This window comes from Podarcis cretensis (assembly GCF_951804945.1).
Source record: "Podarcis cretensis genome assembly, chromosome: 2".
Classification (NCBI taxonomy): domain Eukaryota; kingdom Metazoa; phylum Chordata; class Lepidosauria; order Squamata; family Lacertidae; genus Podarcis; species Podarcis cretensis.
The window spans coordinates 26980207-26999823 of record NC_137171.1 but is presented as its reverse complement, the minus strand read 5'-3'; the positions used below and the strand labels follow the sequence as shown (position 1 = coordinate 26999823).

The window sequence follows — 19617 nt, the reverse complement described above, 5'->3', positions numbered from 1 at the left end:
TTATTTTATATCCTAGACCTTATAATTCTCATAACAGACACTTTGTAAAGCGAGTTCTCCAGGCACCGTACAAAATCACTTAAAAACCAAGGGCCATTAACAGTGCCCTTGTTCCGTTTGCACAAGGATTTACACTTGCACAATGAAACTCCTCTCCCCGCCCTTTCCAGATCTATTTCATAGGGTTGAGAAACCCCTGAGCAGACTGAGCGTGTGGAGATGAGAGGGAGAGAAGTTCAATTGCACCAGGGTATATATCCTTGCAGGGACGCGGGTGGCGCTGTGGGTTAAACCACAGAGCCTAGGACTTGCCGATCAGAAGGTCGGCGGTTCGAATCCCCGCAACGGGGTGAGCTCCCGTTGCTTGGTCCCTGCTCCTGCCAGCCTAGCAGTTCAAAAGTACATCAAAGTGCAAGTAGATAAATAGGTACCACTCTGGTGGGAAGGTAAATGGTGTTTCTGTGCGTTGCTCTGGTTTGCCAGAAGTGGCTTAGTTATGCTGGCCACATGACCCGGAAGCTGTATGGCGGCTCCCTCGGCCAATAAAGCGAGATGAGCGCTGCAACCACAGAGTCGGCCATGACTGGACCTAATGGTCAGGGGTCCCTTTACCTTTATATATCCTTGCACGAGTGGAATTTGAGAGACTTGGCATAACTTTTGACGCAAGCCATAGTAATAATGAAATCCTCAAATGCGTGACACAGGAGTGTCACCAAACGTAATTGTTATATAATGAAGACAAGAGAAGGTTCACCTGTGATTAATTACAGTTGCTTAGCCTTCCTGGGGAGCAGGGGTGTGGGGTACGTACTTCTGCATTGTGAGCGAGCAAACGACAAAATCGTTACAGTTGTTCTAATTTGTGGAAGGCAGTCTGTGACAGTGTGCTAGTCGATCTTTCTCCTGCAGCTGTGTTGCTCCTTGGCAGTTGCGTAATTGCTTTCGCTGATGAGGTAAAGGAAAGGATGTGTGTGCAGACTTCAAAATGCTGAAATCTGAGGAAATGCTGAGAAAAGCTCAGCATTTATTATTGGGCTGTGTCTTAGGGGGCCTTATTTGATGAGGTCCCTCCCCATCCCGCACCAAATACAGTGGTACCTCAGGTTAAGAACGTAATTCGTTCTGGAGGTCCATTCTTAACCTGAAACTGTTCTTCACCTGAGGTACCACTTTAGCTAATGGGGCCTCCCACTGCCACCGCGCGATTTCTGTTCTCATCCTGAGGTAAAGTTCTTAACCTGAGGTACTATTTCAGGGTTAGCAGAGTCTGTAACCTGAAGTGTCTGTAACCTGAAGCGTCTGTAACCCGAGGTACCACTGTATTGTAGTAATCCAGTGGTTTTACAGGGTGTGAACTATAAGTCTCTAAATTTCTGAGTGGAAGGATTACTAGACTTCTGTGTGGGAGGATCTGAAAATCTTTCCCTCAGGTAGCAATTTGGTTGTAGCAATGTACAGTGGTACCCTGGGTTACATATGCTTCAGGTTACATACGCTTCAGGTTACAGACTCCTAACCCAGAAATAGTACCTCGGGTTAAGAACTTTGCTTCAGGATGAGAACAGAAATTGTGCTCCGGCGGCGCAGCTGCAGCAGGAGGCCCCATTAGCTAAAGTAGTACTTATTCAGGTTAAGAACAGTTTCAGGTTAAGAACAGACCTCTGGAACAAATTAAGTACTTAACCCGAGGTACCACTGTAGAGTTGAAAGGTACCACTAGGGTTTTGTAGTCCAACCCCCTGCAATGCGGGTGCTTTTGGTGCCGTCAAAGCCACATTGATGAACAGAAACAGAAATGAAGAAGAAGGAAAAACCCGCTCAGATTCTGGAGCAGCTTTCCGTTCCTCTCCTTCTTGCATGGTGGAAAAAGTCCACTGAACTAGTGGCCTTCGCCATATTCAGTCCTTTAGCCTCAACCTGCAACATGGGACTTACATTTACTTAAGTTTTTCTTTCCGTGTTTTGGGTCCCCCCCATTCTCTCCCCCCCCCCCGTTTCCTTTCATATTCCATCTTCTTCACTAGCAGGCTTAAAAAATACCTCAGAGAAAGAGTTGCTGGGTGCTGCTGGTGCAGCCCTGTTGTGCACCAAAGCTCCCTAGTTCCAAGACCAGTCGGCTGGACAAAGGGCCAAATAAAGAACATGTATCAGTATGGCGATAACGTGCTGTTCATGTTTTGCTGCTGGCCTCACAGTATGGGAGTTTAAGTGGGGAAAGTGCTTGAAAAATGTTGGTCAGAAATTAAAAGGGATTTAGAAAGTTGGTCAAGATTGAAACTTTCCTTGCTGGGCCGAATTGCTGCTATAAAGATGAATGTATTGCCAAAGATGCTGTTTCTCTTTCAGACTTTACAGATTGTGGATAAAATGGAGTGTTTCGGGAGGTGGCAAAGAGATATCTCCAAATTTGTCTGGCAGGGCAAAAAGCCCAGAATTAAGTTTAAAATATTAACTGATGCTAAAGAAAGAGGGGGGTTTGCCCTGCCAGACTTAAGGTTGTATTATGAATCAGCAGCTTTCTGCTGGTTGAAAGATTGGCTGCTTCTTGAAAACACTGATGTTTTAGATTTGGAAGGATTTAACAATGCTTTCGGATGGCATGCATATCTGTGGTATGACAAGGCTAAAATTCATAAGACTTTCAAGAACCATATTGTTAGGAAAGCAGTGTTTAATGTCTGGATAAAATATAAAGACTTACTAGAAAACAAGACCCCAAGGTGGTTGTCACCTATGGAAGCTACGGCTCTGAAAAGACCCAATATGGAGGTCAAATGGCCGAAATATTGGGAAATACTAGAAAAAGATGGAGACAATTGGAGGCTGCAGAGTTTGGAGAAAATAAAAGATAAAGTGCAAGATTGGTTACATTATGCTCAGATTAAAGAGGTTTTTAAATTGGATAAAAAGCTAGGATTCCAGGTGGAAAAATCGAAGTTGGAAACAGAACTGTTAGAACCTAAGACTAAGCTACTTTCAAGAATGTACAACTTGCTGTTGAGGTGGAACACACAGGATGAAACGGTTAAATCAGCTATGATAAAATGGGCACAGGATATTGGGTATAATATCATGTTTGCTGACTGGGAAAAGTTATGGACCACCGGTATGAAGTTCACGGCATGTAATGCCTTGAAAGAAAATATTATGAAAATGATATATAGGTGGTACATGACCCCAGTCAAGCTTGCAAAAATATATCACCTGTCTGATAATAAGTGTTGGAAATGTAAGGAAACTGAAGGAACGTTCTTTCACCTTTGGTGGACTTGCCCCAGGGTTAAGGCTTTCTGGGAAATGATATATAATGAGCTGAAAAAGGTATTTAAGTATACCTTCCCTAAGAAACCAGAGGCCTTCCTTTTGGGCATTGTTGGCCAGAGGGTGTTAAAGAAGGATCGAACATTATTTATGTATGCAACAACAGCAGCAAGGATACTTGTCGCCAAACACTGGAAAACCCAAGATTTGCCCACGCTGGATAATGGCAGATGCAACTGATGGACTATATGGAACTAGCAGAAATGACCGGCAGAATCCGAGACCTGGGAGAGGAAGCAGTGGAAGAGGATTGGAAGAAATTTAAGGACTATTTACAAAAACACTGTAAATTATATGAGTGCTAAGAAGGATGAGAGATTGAAAATAACATGGCACCATAAAGTTAGTTGAAAAGACTATGAGAATGAGTGAATTTTAAGAGAAAAATAAATTTTGAATAAATATCATGTCAAAATTAGGTATTTAAGATTTAGATAAAAATATTCAAAGTTAGGGATAAAATATTGAAAATTTATAGAATAAGAATGGAAATAAGGTGATAAGTTGCTGGCTAAAGTTGTATAAATTTGGAACGTAGGAGCGAGAGATGTGAGGAAGTCCAAAAAGCGAAGAAAAGATGGTTACTATAAGATGTTATTTTTATATCTGTTTCTTTTTTTGTTTTGCTTTCTGTTTATTCTGTTTTCTCTTTTATTGTACTAATAAAATCTTTAATAAAAATTTAAGTGGGGAAGGTGCTTTGCAGCTGTTTAAGGAGAAATTGGAGCATTTTGAAACTAGCATATGTGGGGAGGAAAGGCCATAAACAAGTGATTATTTACTCTTTAAAAAAAAACAAAAAACAAAACAGTCTTTAAGAGAGCACAGTGGTTACTTCCCTTTGACAGCGCAGTCCATTTTTAAGAAGCAGCGGTCTTAAAATTGCCTATTTGCTTAGTCTCTAGCCTCCCGTTTGGAAGGGTTATTTTGACATCATTACTTCTCAGTGGAATAAGCACGCTGTATTTTGTATGTGCTTATTGCTGCTTTGACTATGCTTTGGCGGAGTCAAGATTTGTCTTTTCGTTGTTCTTAAATTGCTCTTGACAGAAACATGTAAAGGATGAAACATGTAAAGGATGAAAAATGTTATTCAGCATCATATTTCAAATCCATGTTGAAATTCTTTGAGAAAAAAGTTTGTATGCTTAGACCTCAGGAAAGTCTAGCATGGTGGCTACTGAGAACAGGAATACTGCTATTTTGCTCCTCTGTATGTGTTCAGGTTTGTATTATACTTGCATTATGCGCAAACGATACACTTAAAGGAGTTCCTTTTGTGGCAGTGGCCCAAAGGGCCACAATAAATGTGATAATGTGTAACCATGTAAATCCTTGGATGTGCTTCTAATAGAGAAGTTATGGTAATGATGTATATGATTGCTGAAAACTGAAATGCTTTGTTTGAAATTTTATAAATACAACTGCCTGGACCACCGGGTGGGGTTTCAGTTTTGCGGAACAATCCGACGGTACCCTATTGCTTTGCAATAAACAACTCTGGACTCCTAACTCCTCACGTTTCTGAGTTTTATTGTCGTAAACTCAGGAGATAAGCTATTTTCTGGCTTACAACACTTGGAAGGGTGGACAGAAATGTATCATCTTCAGCTTCTTCCCACCTACATTTCCCACCAAATTTCAGCATATGGAGCTGGTTCATGCATAACACTAAGTGCAAACACAGAGGCCTAAGTGTTCCCAGAGAGATTATCACAGCTGCTACACTCCTCTCTCAGTCCTCTGGCTGCTGTAAGCTGAGTCATAGTATGACTTAATGTGTTGTCTGAACCTGATCTTGTGGTTTATTTCCCCCAGACAAACCACGAGCTGTAAACTAGGAAAGGAACGTGGTTGCAGCTCATGGTTTGTCTGTAGTGAAACATTTCACAACCTGTTATGAAGCTCCCCAAATCTCCTGGATAATTCTGTTGTTCCAAGGCATGTTAGCCACATAATAGGACAGGAATTGCTTCTCAATATCGTTGGACGTTTTACCTTGGTTTTTTGTGTTTTTTTAAAGTGGGAGTTATATTAAAAAGAAAAAAAATCAATTCAGCTCCTAAATTCATGGTTTACAGTCCAGGCATCTGGATTTGGAAGAAAATAAAATAAATATAAGGGAGATTTTACCCTGTGGAGTTACTGGATTCGGGTGTCTCAAATTATTGAACAAAGGACAGGTAGAAATTTGATTATCTTGGTTCATTGCCATAGAAATGCAACATACTACCTGTGAATCTTATTGTAGCAGTGAAATAAGTATTGATCGGAGGCCTTAAATTTGTATCTCCACTTGTGGTGCTGGAGCCTTTATTGAAAATGCCATGTTGTATCCAATGCTGCCATAATTCTCGCACACCAGAATGACCGAAGAGGGCTACCTTATTGCATCCTTAATTTGCATTAACTCTTCTGTCGTTTTAGGTTATGCTGGCTGCTTCCTACTGGTCTCTCCTTGCACCTGCCATTGAACTGGCGGAGGACTCTGGAAAGTTTGGGGCCTTTGCCTTCTTCCCCGTAGCTGTTGGTTTCACTCTGGGCGCTGCGTTTGTGTACTTTGCTGACCTCATTCTCCCTTGGCTGGTGAGTAGCCCTTCCAACAGTCTCTATAATTTGGTGGCAGCCAGGAAAGTCAATCTTAGGTTCATCTTACATGTCCTGGAAACTGGTCTTGTTTTATTATATTATTGGGTTTATTAAGTAAGGATCCATGGACCATTTGCATCTTTTCAAGTGTGGCCGCGCCCCAGTCCTCATAAATTTAAGCTAAAGGGGGCACCGTGGCAGGACTTTGCTGTTAGTTAGTATAGTCTAGTTAGTATATGTGTTGCTAGTAACATACTGGTTTAAAACAGAGATTGGGGTGTGTGTGATGTGGTCTTCCAGATATTGTCTGTCTCCAGCTCCCATCAGCTCCCGGCCAGCATGTTCAGTGGCCAGAAATGTTGTTTTGCAGCCACATCTGGAAGGACACTGATTCCCCATCCCTTGTTTAAAAGTTTCCGTGCTCTGTGGTATATTGAAGGAAACAAATACCTTTGCAACCTGGGTCTGATGGAGATTTGGGGAATTGCTGCTATAGCAAATCCCTGCACCAAATCCTAATATTCTGTGTGCTTTGGTGGGTGAAATGAAGCTGCCGGAGAAGCTGTTTCTTCCACCGGGTTCTGCTTGAGCAGAAGCAAGATACCTTATCATTTTCTACTGGTGATCTGGTGAAGATATATATATATATTTCTGAGGGTATATTTAACAGGGCAGCCTGCATATTTGCATTGCTCTTTCTCTTGGGGTTATGTGAATGAGAAATTATTACCCGCTTTTTCATTTCTTGTTTGGTAGGGCTTGTTCTTTCTTCCCTCCCTCAACTCCTTCTGTTTTGTTTTGTGTTTTTTGTTTAAATCCAAGAGGGGATTTTACTTGGCTCAGGTAGCATTCCTCCCCTCCTTCAATTTGAAGATCCTGAATTGCTTTTTTGAACAACATGTCTTGCTTCAGTTTCTTCTTAAGAGCCTAGACACAGTAATAGCCTCTGCTACTTGTAGGAGGAAAATACCATTGGATCTCTCCCTGAAGGGACTGCCTCATGAGGCAGCTGTGCTTGGGGGCAATTATTTCTGATGGTGGTAGCTTAGTATTTTAGCAACTACTCATTTAAAGCAGTGCTATAAAAGGGGGTTGTTGTTTCTTTGCAGCAAACAAAAAACAACAACAATACATTTCCTTAGGGTTTTTTGGCCAAGCGTCTGGGCCAAAATAGCTGTACTCTAAAGATATTAATGCATAGCTGCCAACCGTCCCTTATTTGGCGGGAAAGTCCCTTATCCCAGCGCCGTGTCCTGCTGCTGTCCCTTATTGATGATGTCCCTTAAATTTCCCGGGTTTCAAAGGAAGCAGCTCCTCTCCCTCCCTCCCTGCCGGCCAGGGAGGAGGGAGGCTCCAGCTGTGTTGATTGGCAGCGTTGCTCACCCAATAAGGAGTCTAAGAACGACTGGGGGATAGAGCTTGCATGCCTTGTGCCGATCAAATTGGCCGTGTTGCCTGGGGACTCGCCTTTGCTCAGCGCTTCCCAGCGGAAAGGTGATGGTGGTTTTTCTTGCTGCATCTCCTTTGCCGGGTTGCTGTGCTATGGGAACCACCGCTTGAGGCTTCGTTTGGCTGCTGGCTGGGCTTTCTGCCTTTGGCTCGGAGGGGCTCAGAAGTTGAACATACTTGTGCTCTGAAAATCCCTTATTTGGGCTGCTGATCCCTTATTTTCGAGGCTGCTGGTCCCTTATTTTCAAATCTGTAAGTTGACAGCTATGTATTAATGAGTACCTCAGTTGCCCCCCCCCCTGCATAAGATGGAATGTGAAATTTCCTGATCACAGCAGGTAGCTCTTTTTGTCTGCTCATTTTGTCAACTTTCTCCCCATCATAGGGAAGACGCTTTCTTTTAAATTTAATAAAATGCAGTAAAATGGCTACATATAAATTCAATAAATCAGAGAATGCAGCGCAAAGCCAATACATAGTGTAAGAACAGCAGTTCCAAAGCAGCTCAACAAAAAACCAGCCATATTGTGTTGATTGAAACCTGAGAAAATAACATAGTTTTTTAGCCACCTGCCTGAAGCAGGTGCCATGCAAACATCATTCTACAGGGTCTTAAAACATTGGCAGTCCATATTGGTTCTTCACAGGCATGTTTGTGAGGCTGGTGAGAGAGCTTTGCTTTCTTCTTCATAGGGAAGATGGTTTAATAGAAAATCTAGTGTTTCCATCTCTGTTGACCTCTCTCCCCCACCCCCAAGCTCTTTTAAAAGGGATCTGGTTATAGCAGCCAGCTAAGACAGCTGTTTCTATTATCCAGGGTTGTAACGAGGGGGAAACCCTTCTCAGATTACAAGGCAACATCAAATCAGTCATGTTTTTGTATTGTATCTGACAAAGTTTTCAGCTCTGAAGCCAAGGAGCAACTTGAGGACATCTTGCTGGATACTTATTTCACTGTTCTAGCTGCTGTTTTATGTTTTATGTTTTATGTTTTGCTTTGCTCTTCTGAGCGCCCCAGTAGATTTTTGGAAAGCTATGCTGGTTTATGGTCAATTAAGTTGGAATATGAAGATGTGCTTGTTTCAGAAATTCCAGCAGTAAGTTCCAACAAAGGGTGTTCAGGTTATTTACTTTGGGTAATTACGTTCTCTTTATCTGCACACAGTACTAGTTAATGACTGGTAAAGGACATTGTAAGAGCCCTGGTGAAGCTGGCCAAAGAGCCATCTTGTTTTCACAGTGGCCAACTGGCATTGAGAGGCATAAACCATCAAAATAGCATCTCCTGTCTTTGCTCTGAAATGTGTGGTTGAGGCTCCCTCAGAATAAAAGGATTCTTTAAAGATGACCCTGAGCTATTTTTATTGTTTCATCCTGGCTACACTCCATATCTCTGCTCTGCACAGTAGCTGTGGGGGAATTTTTAGCATACTTAATGTAAAGAAAACCCTGTTTCTGCACTGAATTCTGGCTAAACTCTTTAGACATGTGCATTGATCTTAAGGATTAACTCTTAAATACAGTGGTACCTTGGGTTAAGAACTTAATTTGTTCTGGAGGTCCGTTCTTAACCTGAAACTGTTCTTAACCTGAATAAGTGCTACTTTAGCTAATGGGGCCTCCCACTGTCGCTGCACCGCCAGAGCACGATTACTATTCTCATCCTGAAGCAAAGTTCTTAACCTGAGGTACTATTTCTGGGTTAGCGGAGTCTGTAACCTGAAGGTGTGGCTGTTGGAATGGAGTCCACACGCTTCCCTTGCGCCTCACTGGACTCACATGGAAAGCTCTCCGTCAGCTTCCTGTAGCAGAGTACCCGCTGCGGCAGAAAACTGTTGCAATGTGTGTGTGTGTGATAAATCAGACTGCACTCAAGCGTTCTTGCTTATCTCTAACAGTCTTTAATCGTGTAGAAAACTTCATAAATCAACCCGGCGAGAGAGCGCACATCATGCTGCCTCGCCGCAAAAGCGAAGAAGAAAAACAGACAGAGAAAACACTCTCCTCTGGAACATTGCCACGCCTCAGAATGTGAGACGTCACTCAGAACTGTTTAACCCTGTAAGTTCTGATTCTCTTCACAGAAGGTACCACTGTATATGGATCTTGAGGATCACCTCTTGCACTATCTCAACTTGGTTTCCCACTTTTCCTGTTTGCTCTAGGAGTTTGTGTGTTAGCTGCTGATGGAGAAAAACGGCAAGTGCAAGATAGTTTGGAAATGGGTATTGCTATTACACACATAAAACTCAGTGATGCCTGAACCAGTCTCTGATGGAGTGCAGGTTGCTGTGATTTGAAATGCTACTGCCCTTTGATGCCCTCCTGAACTACAACTCCCATCAGCCCTACCCAGCATGGCCAGTGGTCAAGGATGATGGGAATTTTAGTCCAACAGAGTCTGGAGGCTGTCATGTTGGCTGCCCTTGCCTTAGTGCATGTCATAAATAATAATAATGCAAACACACATGTGTTGAGACTCTTTGGATTGCAGTAGGAGACTTGGCTTTGGCACCTTCTTCCTTGGCTTAATAGGATGCTGAGACAAAGTGCTACCAAGTAGAAAGGAGTGGTGGTAGAAACATAGTTTTGAGCAAGCTGGAGGCGGGATGCTGAGCTAAGTTGACCATTTCCTGTGGATGTTGTTGGAGTTGACTCTGAAGAAAATCTTTGACAGGAGTGTTTTGCCTAGTGAAGATGTTACATAAGGGGCACGAGAGAGAATGCGTTCCTTCTCCTACTAATGATTTTAAAAACAAACCCAGCTGCATCTTTTAAACAACCATCTTGCATAACATACTTGGTGCTGTCACTTTTATTATTTATCTACAAGAGTATTTTCAAACCTCCAACTAAAAAAAAAGAAAAAAAAGATAGTAGCATGGCACTGTACAATCAAGTCATTAAAACACCATAAAACACAGAACAAATGACAAACATTGAATCAAATTAATTGTCTAAAAGTGCTTGGTGAAACAGAAACATTTTCAGCAGGAGAAGAAATATCAGAATATCTAAATTGTAGATGCCTGGCTTGTTTCAATGGGAAATCTGGGACAGTCAGGAGAGCTTCTCCAGATGGTCACAGTGATTTGGCTGGTGTATAAGCGACAAGGTGGTCTTTCAGGTAACCTCATCATTGTAGTAGAATGGCTTCAACACATCAGGTTGTAATAATAAGCACAGTAAGATCACCAGTAGGGACGTGGGTGGCACTGTGGGTTAAACCACAGTGCCTAGGACTTGCTGATGTCGGCAGTTCGAATCCCCGCGACGGGGTGAGCTCCCGTTGTTCGGTCCCTGCTCCTGCCAACCTAGCAGTTCGAAAGCACGTCAAAAGTGCAAGTAGATAAATAGGTACCGCTTCGGTGGGAAGGTAAACGGCATTTCCGTGCTCTGCTCTGGTTTGCCAGAAGCGGCTCAGTCATGCTGGTCACATGACCCGGAAGCTGTATGCCGGCTCCCTCAACCAATAAAGTGAGATGAGCACCGCAACCCCAGAGTCAGCCACGACCTAATGGTCAGGGGTCCTTTTACCTTTACCTTTAAGCTCACCAGTACAGTTGCTAAGAATTAGCACAACTCTGTGAAGAGGAAAATGTTTCGACGCACATATGTTGCACTGTAAAATGTGACGCTGCTTCCAGAGTCAGAAGAAATGTCTACTTCCCTGATGCAATGGAAAGAATCGTGGGGAACCCATCTAGATATAGCTCTACATTTTTCCAAGGATATTGCTAGAGGTGGAGTGGGGTTCCTCTATTAGTATTCCAAGCACAGCAGTTTGGCAAGGAGGGAAAACACATTCTCTGTGCTAGATAAACACCCAAGCAAGCAGGAAGCTTGTCTTTTGAGGACAGTCAACTTCAACTAAGCAAACAACCCCTCTGTTTAGCGAGTAGACATCTAAGTACATTTCTTCCATGAAGCAGAATAATCAAAGCAGCTGCCTTGCATTGTTCCTCCTCCTTGTAGCATGTTCCCAGTAAATTAATTCTGCCTTGCCATGGGATTCTACTGCTGGTATTCCTTTCCTTCAAAGAAACAATGCACTCCGCTGTGAAGCAGAACTGTCAAGGCCGCTGTCCTATGTTGATCCTTCCTACGTTTTGCAACATCTTCCTACTAAATTAATTAACCCATGTCATGGGACCCCATTGTTAGATTTCTTTTTAAAGGACTGGAGCATTTTACTTTTCTTTCTCCCCCTCCAGGATGCGCTGCATGCAGTATTCTATCAAATAGCAAGTGGGCTACATCACCGAAACGATTAAGGGCGTCCCATCCCAAGCCCAAAGGAATGTCCTGCAGCGATATTCTAGGTGTTGTGCTCCAGGGAGTGCTAATGTCTCAGTCCAAAGAGTTAAAAGCCTTTCCTCCAAAACACTTGCCCAATGGAAACAGGTAAAGCATTAGCATGATAACTAGTTTCTAAATATCGACCCTTCTGAGACTGTTCGATTGGCCTAAGGATTTTATGAGTAGTCAGAATGGGACCAGTTGCAAGGTACCCACCACCTCCACCTACCCAATGGCTCAGATATTTCTTAGGCCAGGAATAGGCTGATAATGACATTGGGAGCTCCCAGGTCCTTGAGAAGCCCCCCACCCCATGTTTTAATAATAATAATAATTAATAATTAATAATTAATAAATTTTATTTATATCCTGCCCTCCCCAGCTGAAGCCAGGCTCAGAGCGGCTAACAATTGTAAAGTAATACAGCATTCTAAAATCAATTCATTTTAAAATCAGTTCAAATCAAATTAATGGCAACCATTGGGCTAGATTTCTGTGAGGAATTACCAAAGGAGGTCAGAGGCCTGGTGGAACAGCTCTGTCTTGCAGGCCCTGCGGAAAGATGTCAAGTCCCTCAGGGCCCTAGTCTCTTGTGACAGAGCGTTCCACCAGATCGGAGCCACAGCCAAAAAAGCCCTGGCTCTGGTTTAGGCGGTTTAGTCCAGATTAGGTAAAAAATTATGAAACCAATATCACACTATGGACTTCAAATTGGTTTTGAACAATATATCGCTTAGCCCTAACACATAACATGACTGGTGATATATTGCCAGGTCAAAAATTATGAAACAAATATCACAATATGGACTTCAAACCAGTTTTGAATGATATATCTATATATTGCCCAGCCCTAATCCGGACTCTAGTGGGAAAGTTATGTTTTCCTGTGACTCTTCTAGAGGAGACGTTCCCCAGCAAACATAAAATAAAGGAGTTGCCTAGTTTCTGAATCAGAAGTGATTTAGTTTTGTCTGACGTGGGTCCGTTAGCGAAAGAAAAATATGTTTGTTTGAATATTGTGGGTACTTAGCTACTAATACAGCAAAATACAAGATTAATAACTATTAAAGGTATCGTTTCAAGTGATAAACTGTTAATGTTTAGAAGCCGTATTATCAGGAGGCTTTCCTTGCCTCCCTGATAATGGCTGGGATTGTTCAGTCTCATTAGACATTTCGTCTTTGAGGATTTAATATAAAGTCCAGAGTTTAAAACAGCCCCCAGATTCTTAAAAGTTATGTATCATTAAAAAAAAATGCACCAGTTATTTTCAAGCTGCCTGAAAGCAAAAAAGAATAGTAATTTTTCCCTGCTTCTAAGCACCAAGAGCAAATGAATTAACAAAGCTCACGAGCAAAACCAGTTGTGAATCCAAAAAATCATTACAAACTTTTGCCATTAACACGTTTCAAAGTCGTCGCCATGCACATCAGAGAAAATGTTCCCTAATGTATGAACGTCCTTCTAAAAAGTTTGTCATTAACTTCTACGCTCATTAACAACAGCATATCATGATATTATTCTGAATTCCCTTGCTAGCACCAAACCCATTAGCATAGCTGCTTTAGGACAGTAAAACTTTATTCTTGTATTTCCACCCCCCCCCTTTCCCCTCAAACTTATTCTGAGAAAGGATTTGGTGTCTTCTGAAGAATGCATCAAAATGTCCCTTACTTCAACTATCTGTTGGAACAGTTAATAAAAAAGCTTTTTGCGTGAGTCGGATCATTGAATAAAATGGAGTAATGTGCTATGGATTGTAGCATGAAATGGGGTGAAAGCCACTTTAATGAAAGATGGATAGTACCAAATGGCTTAGCTTAGAGTCTGGGAGGGCAAGAGTTAACATCCCCCTGCCCTTAAGGAGACAGTCCATATGTACATGTTAAACAGTTTAATAAATTGTTCTGTGCCCACTTACGTTCACAAAGATGTGAACATGGGCCCAAATACTTTCATGTGGCAAGCGAGGGAGCAATATATTATTATTATTATTATTATTATTATTATTATTATTTAGTTGTTGAAAGTTAAGAACATTGCTACTAGCAATATATCTCAGATTCTATAGCCTACGTATAGTAGGGGTATTTAAAATGAGAGTCGTCAAAGCGATCTATAGTTAAAAGTAGAAGTTGGCAAATGTGACCTCTTTTTTTTGCTCTTCAAAATATGGCAACCCTAAACTACTACTTTATTTTTGAGTGGCCTTCATTTTCTGCCAAACATAATAGGATGTAGGTTTGTTCAACTTGGGTACCAAAAAGGATGCTTCTGATGTGGCACTGGAGATGAGTTCTTGGCGTGAAAGATTCAAGCTGTTCTGTAACAATAGATCTATTCTAAGGCAAGAAAGGTTGCAAATAGATCTGTAGCTGGCCTATCAGGGTGAGCTATTATTATTTATTATAGTCTTGTTTATCATATATTCAGATAAAATGTTTTGCAGTGATTTCAGTTGAAGTAAAATGCGTAAAGCAGGTGCCACAGATTCTCTCGAGGGACCATACAGTTCTTTGTCGTATAGCCAGATGTTTGAATTACGTGATGGTCTTATAGCTTTGCCAATGTTCAGGGAGAGAGCCCTGCCTTCAAGAGAGACTAATGGAGCCTGCTGCAGGTCGATACTGCCTTGGGCAATAATTCAATACTCTGTAATCATACACAAACTCTGATAACAGGAGTTAAAAGGGTGCTTATTACTAAAGTGCACAGCTCAACAGAAACAAATGGTTGAATAGTAATGTGGGCTGGATTCTGGCCTGATAAATGTCAGTAGCATGGAAAATGAGGTAATGTGCATTTAATTCCTGGGTTCCTAAAAGAGCATTTGTCATTGGCTATGGATTAAGATTAGGAAAGCTCACGATACCGAGATCTAGGAAAAGAGCCACTCTCTTCAGTCAAGGATGGTAACGATGAAAAGGGGGGGGGGGCGCGGGATCCACTTTGGTTTTGCTCTTTGTTTTCCTCCAAGCTATTAAATTGATAATCTGACACTGTGTTTGCATATGTATAATACAAAGCATCCTATTAAATGTCATGCTTTTTGCACAACCTGGCAGTGATACACTGTTCCTCTCCTTATCAGCAGACAGTTGAATTTAGCATGATAGCGAGATGAGACTAAATGTGCAACCTTTCTCTGCCTTGGGGATGTGCTGCTAATCTTCCTTGCCCTTGTTTAAAATGAAGCATGGCCTGAACTCTCTGAATAGCAGAGGAGTCTTTGCCAGTGTGTAATGTAAACCATTGGCTGCTATTGTCCGCCCCCCCCCCCCAAATGTGGCTGAATTGCAACTCCCACCTGCCCCATCTAGCATCGGGAGTTGTTGTTCAACAGTACCAAGGAAGGCATTTGACTTAGCCATCTCTGTTGTAATGGCTTGAATCTTACATTACTTTAATCCATAAGGGATTGTGCACCTTGCTGTGTGTGTGTGTGTGTGTGTGTGTGTGTGTGTATTCCACTGTTGCCATTTACAAGGGAACATGTAACCAATTGGTAAGCTGGTCACCTGTATTACCCTGCCAGAAAACGAGGATAAATACCACATTTTTTGTGTATAACACCCCCCCCCCATGTATAAGACGACCCCTGTTTTTGGGGACTCCAAGTTAAGGAAATGGGTGGAGATTTTCCAGAGTTGTTGAGCCTCAACGAAGCCACCAATCGTCTGCTCGCTTGCCACCAGCAGCCACCAGTCGCCCGACCAATTGCCGCATAACCCAATTGCCAGCAGGCCTTCACATGGCAACCAATCACTCGCCCAATTTCCGCTGACAATATCCTGCACATGGCTGCCACCAATCGTCTGTCCCCTCTCTGCACTACCCGTGTATAAGATGACACCCAATTTTTACTATTTTTTAATAATGAAAAAACCTCATCTTACACGGGGGGAAAAACAGTACACTAAAATCAGGTCGATTTTTTTCTTCCCAATTGGCAGTGTGCTATATATGTCTGGTCTGTACGTGGAGAATAACCATGGTTATTCAACCACAATGTGGCTGTATCTGTGTGTCACAATAGGCCAGCAGCACTTCGCCCCTTTCCTGTTGTGCGAGAGAGAAACCCACCAGGAATCTACAGTTCAGCTTAGCTTGTGTATACCAGGGATTGTCATTTCTTGCTCCCTGACAAGCTAGGGTCTCTAACCCACTTTAAGCGATAGATTGCAGTAGGCTTATGAATCTGGGTTCAGATCCCACAAGAAGCCAAGCTTGATGGCAGATTTCTGGCTGGTTCCTTCTGCTTGTCTTGAGAAGAGAGCAAAAAGGGAATGCTTGGACATTGTGCATGGCAAACCAGGATAAGCCAGCAGTCTTGTGTTATCATGAGCCACCAAACGTGGCTCGAAAAGGATTTGGATTCCCTTTTAAAATATTGGGTGTAAAGATCTGGCATTTTTAGAGTCAATTCTTAATGTTCCATGCAGTGTAGATGGAGAACAGGTGAGTGGAGGAGCCCAAACTTTCAAAGAAAACAAATACCATATTTTTCACTCCGTAAGACGCACCTGAGCACAAGACATGCCTAGTTTTTAGAGGGGAAATGCAAGAAAAAAATATTCTTTAAAGGGAGCGCCGAGGCTCTGCTCAGCGCTCCTTTTGATGAGCCACATGGAGCGTGTGTGCGGTACTTGCAGGCTTTTCTCCCTCCTCGGGGAAAAGCCCCCAAGAGCCGCACACACGCTCTGCGCGGCTCGTGAAAGGGAGCGTGGCTCTTGGGGGCTTTTCTGGGAGGTGGGGGAAGGGACTGAGGGGCTGCCCATTGTCATTGACGGGCTCCCTCCCCTCCCTTCTTCCTCCTCGGGGAAAAGCCTGCAAGAGCCGTGCTACCTTTAAAGAGCACACAGAGCGTGTGTGCGGCTCTTGGGGGCTTATCCTGCCTGCATTCGCTCCATAAGACGAACACACATGTCAGGGGCTCAGGAGCAGAGGCACAGGGAAGAGAGGAGATGGAGAGCGAAGGGGAAGAATCCGAGGGGAGCATAGGAGAAGAGGACAGTGGACCGAGGGATTCCATGAGCCTCTCCAGCGAATCGGAAGATTCACAGAAGGGGGCGCCAGTGGCCAGGGGTAGGGGGTTCCCAAGGGGAATGCCCCAGGAGCAAGGGGGCAGCAGGGACTCCCAGAGCAGTAGCTGGAAATCAGGACCAGCTTCCCCACCAGAGCAGAGTGGGGGGGAAGAGTCCCAAGGATCGGGGCCAGTGCATTCCCCACCAGGGAGAAAAGATAAGGCAGGGCTGACCACGCCTCCATCAGAAAGTCGGACAACGGAGGAGAGGTCAGATCCGGCCAGTGTCCCGGAAGAGGGAAGCAGTGACCGAAGTAGTGTAACGGTTAGGAGAAAGGTCACTGGGCTGGCGCGAGAGGCAAGTTCAAATGTACAGGAGCGCGGGACAGCAGAGAATGAGGATTGGGAACCGGGTCCTAAAGCCCGCCGGAGGGAGGGGGAGGAGCTAAGCGACTCAGCGTCGGAAGAGTCCAGAAAGGGCAATGCCCCAGCGGGCAGGAGGACCCAGAGGAGGAGAGAGCAGCGGAAAAGGTGGAGCAGGGCTAGGATCTTAAACTGGTGTCATAGGGGAGGAGACTCAGACGGGACTTCGCCGATCTAGGGTTTAAGACGTAGGGCTGCACGCTGTGGCTTTGAAATGGAAACTGAACTTCAATAAAGACTTTTGTACATTACTACAGCCTAGCGTTGGTCCTCTGTGACCTGGGACCTAGAGGCAGCTCTGACAACACATTTCCCCTTACTTTTTAGGAGGGAAAAAGTGCGTCTTATGGAGTGAAAAATATGGTAGCTGTGTCCCCCCCCCCTCTGTAGTTGTAGCACATCCCTTCTTTGTTCCATCCGAAGCACTAAGAAATCTTACTAATTCAGCACCAGAGCTTCTGGAATATTTGTGTGCTCTTAGCGCTATTGTCCTCATGTTCTGGTGAGAACTAAAGCACCTGGGGAAGGCAGAGAGAGAGAGAGAGAGAGAGAGAGAGAGAGAAAGAAAGAGAGAAAGAGAGAAAGAGAGAAAGAGAGAAAGAGAGAAAGAGAGAAAGAAAGAAAGAAAGAAAGAAAGAAAGAAAGAAAGAAGCCCAAGGTCACTCCGATAGTGGGAAATGGCTCTTCTTTACCTCCTGTTGCTATAGCAGCTCGTACATGGATGCATTTCTCTTCATAAGCCATTTGTGAAATAGAGCAAGGTTTTCGTCTTGGAGAGCGGGTCACGACACTCAGCCTACAGAGACTCTCTCCTTATTCCAGATGAAAACAAGCACGAGTTACGTGGTCCACGTGGCAAGCTTTCTGTACTGAGTGGTTATACAGGATTCTGCATCAGTCAGAAATTGAAAATTCAAACAGTTAGGACCACTGGAGATCCTATAAGGATCGCTTCCTGTGTTCTTCCAGACCACTGTCCAGTTTCCTCTCCCTGCGGTCGCAACGACTAGAAACATGATTTTCTTTCTCCTGAAAGAAAAATGTATGGATTCTGCATTTGAATTTGTGTTCAATCTATAAAATACAGTGGTACTTCGGGTTAAGTACTTAATTCGTTCCGGAGGTCCGTTCTTAACCTGAAACTGTTCTTAACCTGAAGCACCACTTTAGCTAATGGGGCCTCCTACTGCCGCCGCGCCACCGGAGCACAATTTCTGTTCTCATCCTGAAGCAAAGTTCTTAACCTGAAGCATTATTTCTGGGTTAGCGGAGTCTGTAACCCGAAGCGTATGTAACCTGAGGTACCACTGTACAGTGGTACCTCAGGTTAAGTACTTAATTCATTCCGGAGGTCCGTTCTTAACCTGAAACTGTTCTTAACCTGAAGCACCACTTTAGCTAATGGGGCCTCCTGCTGCCGCCACGCCGCCAGAGCACGATTTCTGTTCTCATCCTGAAGCAAAGTTCTTAACCTGAAGCGTATGTAACCCGAGGTACCAGTGTACCTCGTTTGCAGAACAATGCTGGCCATAAGATTTTTAACCTGCCCATTTTATGTACCAGGAAAGGCCTAGGGAGTGCTTTTGAGGGGTGGGGGGGTTAGATACATTTTGAGTGACAATTGCAGTAGAAAATCCAAAGTGTGCATGGTTTTTTCCTTTCCTACACAGGAGATTCTGCATCAGAATGAGCTGGACCTAGATTGTGATATAAGTACAGGTGTTCAGGCCAAGGTTTACAAGGCAAATGCGGAACACTTGAGCATCAAAAGTGCTACCCTGTGGACTTGGAAACAGCTGGTGTTTGTTAAGCTTCAAACACGATACACCTTTAAAAAAAAAAAAAAAAGTTTAAAAGCCATTGGAAGGAGGCAGAGGAAAGACGAAGGCATGTTCCCAAAGTGGTCTCATCACCATGCATGCAAAATAGCATTTCTGTCCCCTGTAAAGTTGATCTCTGAGGGAGAACAGAGCTATTTCCAATCTGTGTCTCTCCCGCCCCCCCAGAATTGACAACTGCATTTAAAGCAGCCACTCCAACTGCTGCTTTCAGGTGAAGGCAGTTGGGGAGGCGAGAAGGAGGAGGTGAAAGGAAAAATGAACTGAAGGGATTCAATTTACATTTTTATTTGTATGAGTCAGCGCTCAGTTTCTCTCTGGTCTCTTATTTCCTCAGATTTGTTTCCTCCGCCGGCACAATAATAAAGTATCACTTTCAATGAATTCTTCAGAGGCTCCTTGGCATTTTGCCCAGGGTTTGGGAAGAATGAATTTTACTCCCAGTAGTAACAGAGCAAATCTTTCCAGGGTTGATCACACTTTTGTAATACAAAGTTTAGCACTCCTGATGCTTTGAGAAGCTGTTGTTGTTGTTTTGCAGTAGGGAAAGTGATGGGAAAATACGATGGAAAGTGTGGAATAACGCTTGCTTGATGCAATTTCATCTAACACCCCTGCAAGCAAATTGGGATGAATGCTCATTCATTCTGGAAGGGACCTTAGATGTTTTTT

At 43.4% G+C, this 19617-nt stretch overlaps 1 protein-coding gene across 4 annotated transcripts in view; it reads left to right on the top strand.

Moving 5' to 3' along the window:
- The window catches only part of SLC39A11 (solute carrier family 39 member 11), a 279587-nt gene that overhangs the window by 19549 nt on the left and 240421 nt on the right, over positions 1-19617 (top strand). For 3 of the 4 annotated variants that reach the window (XM_079965629.1, XM_079965628.1, XM_079965630.1), the window contains one exon: positions 5752-5910. The exons of the other annotated variant lie outside the window; for it this stretch is intronic. In XM_079965629.1, coding sequence (XP_079821755.1) covers positions 5752-5910 — 159 coding nt within the window. The remainder of the gene's footprint in view (positions 1-5751; positions 5911-19617) is intronic. 4 annotated transcript variants of the gene reach the window in all.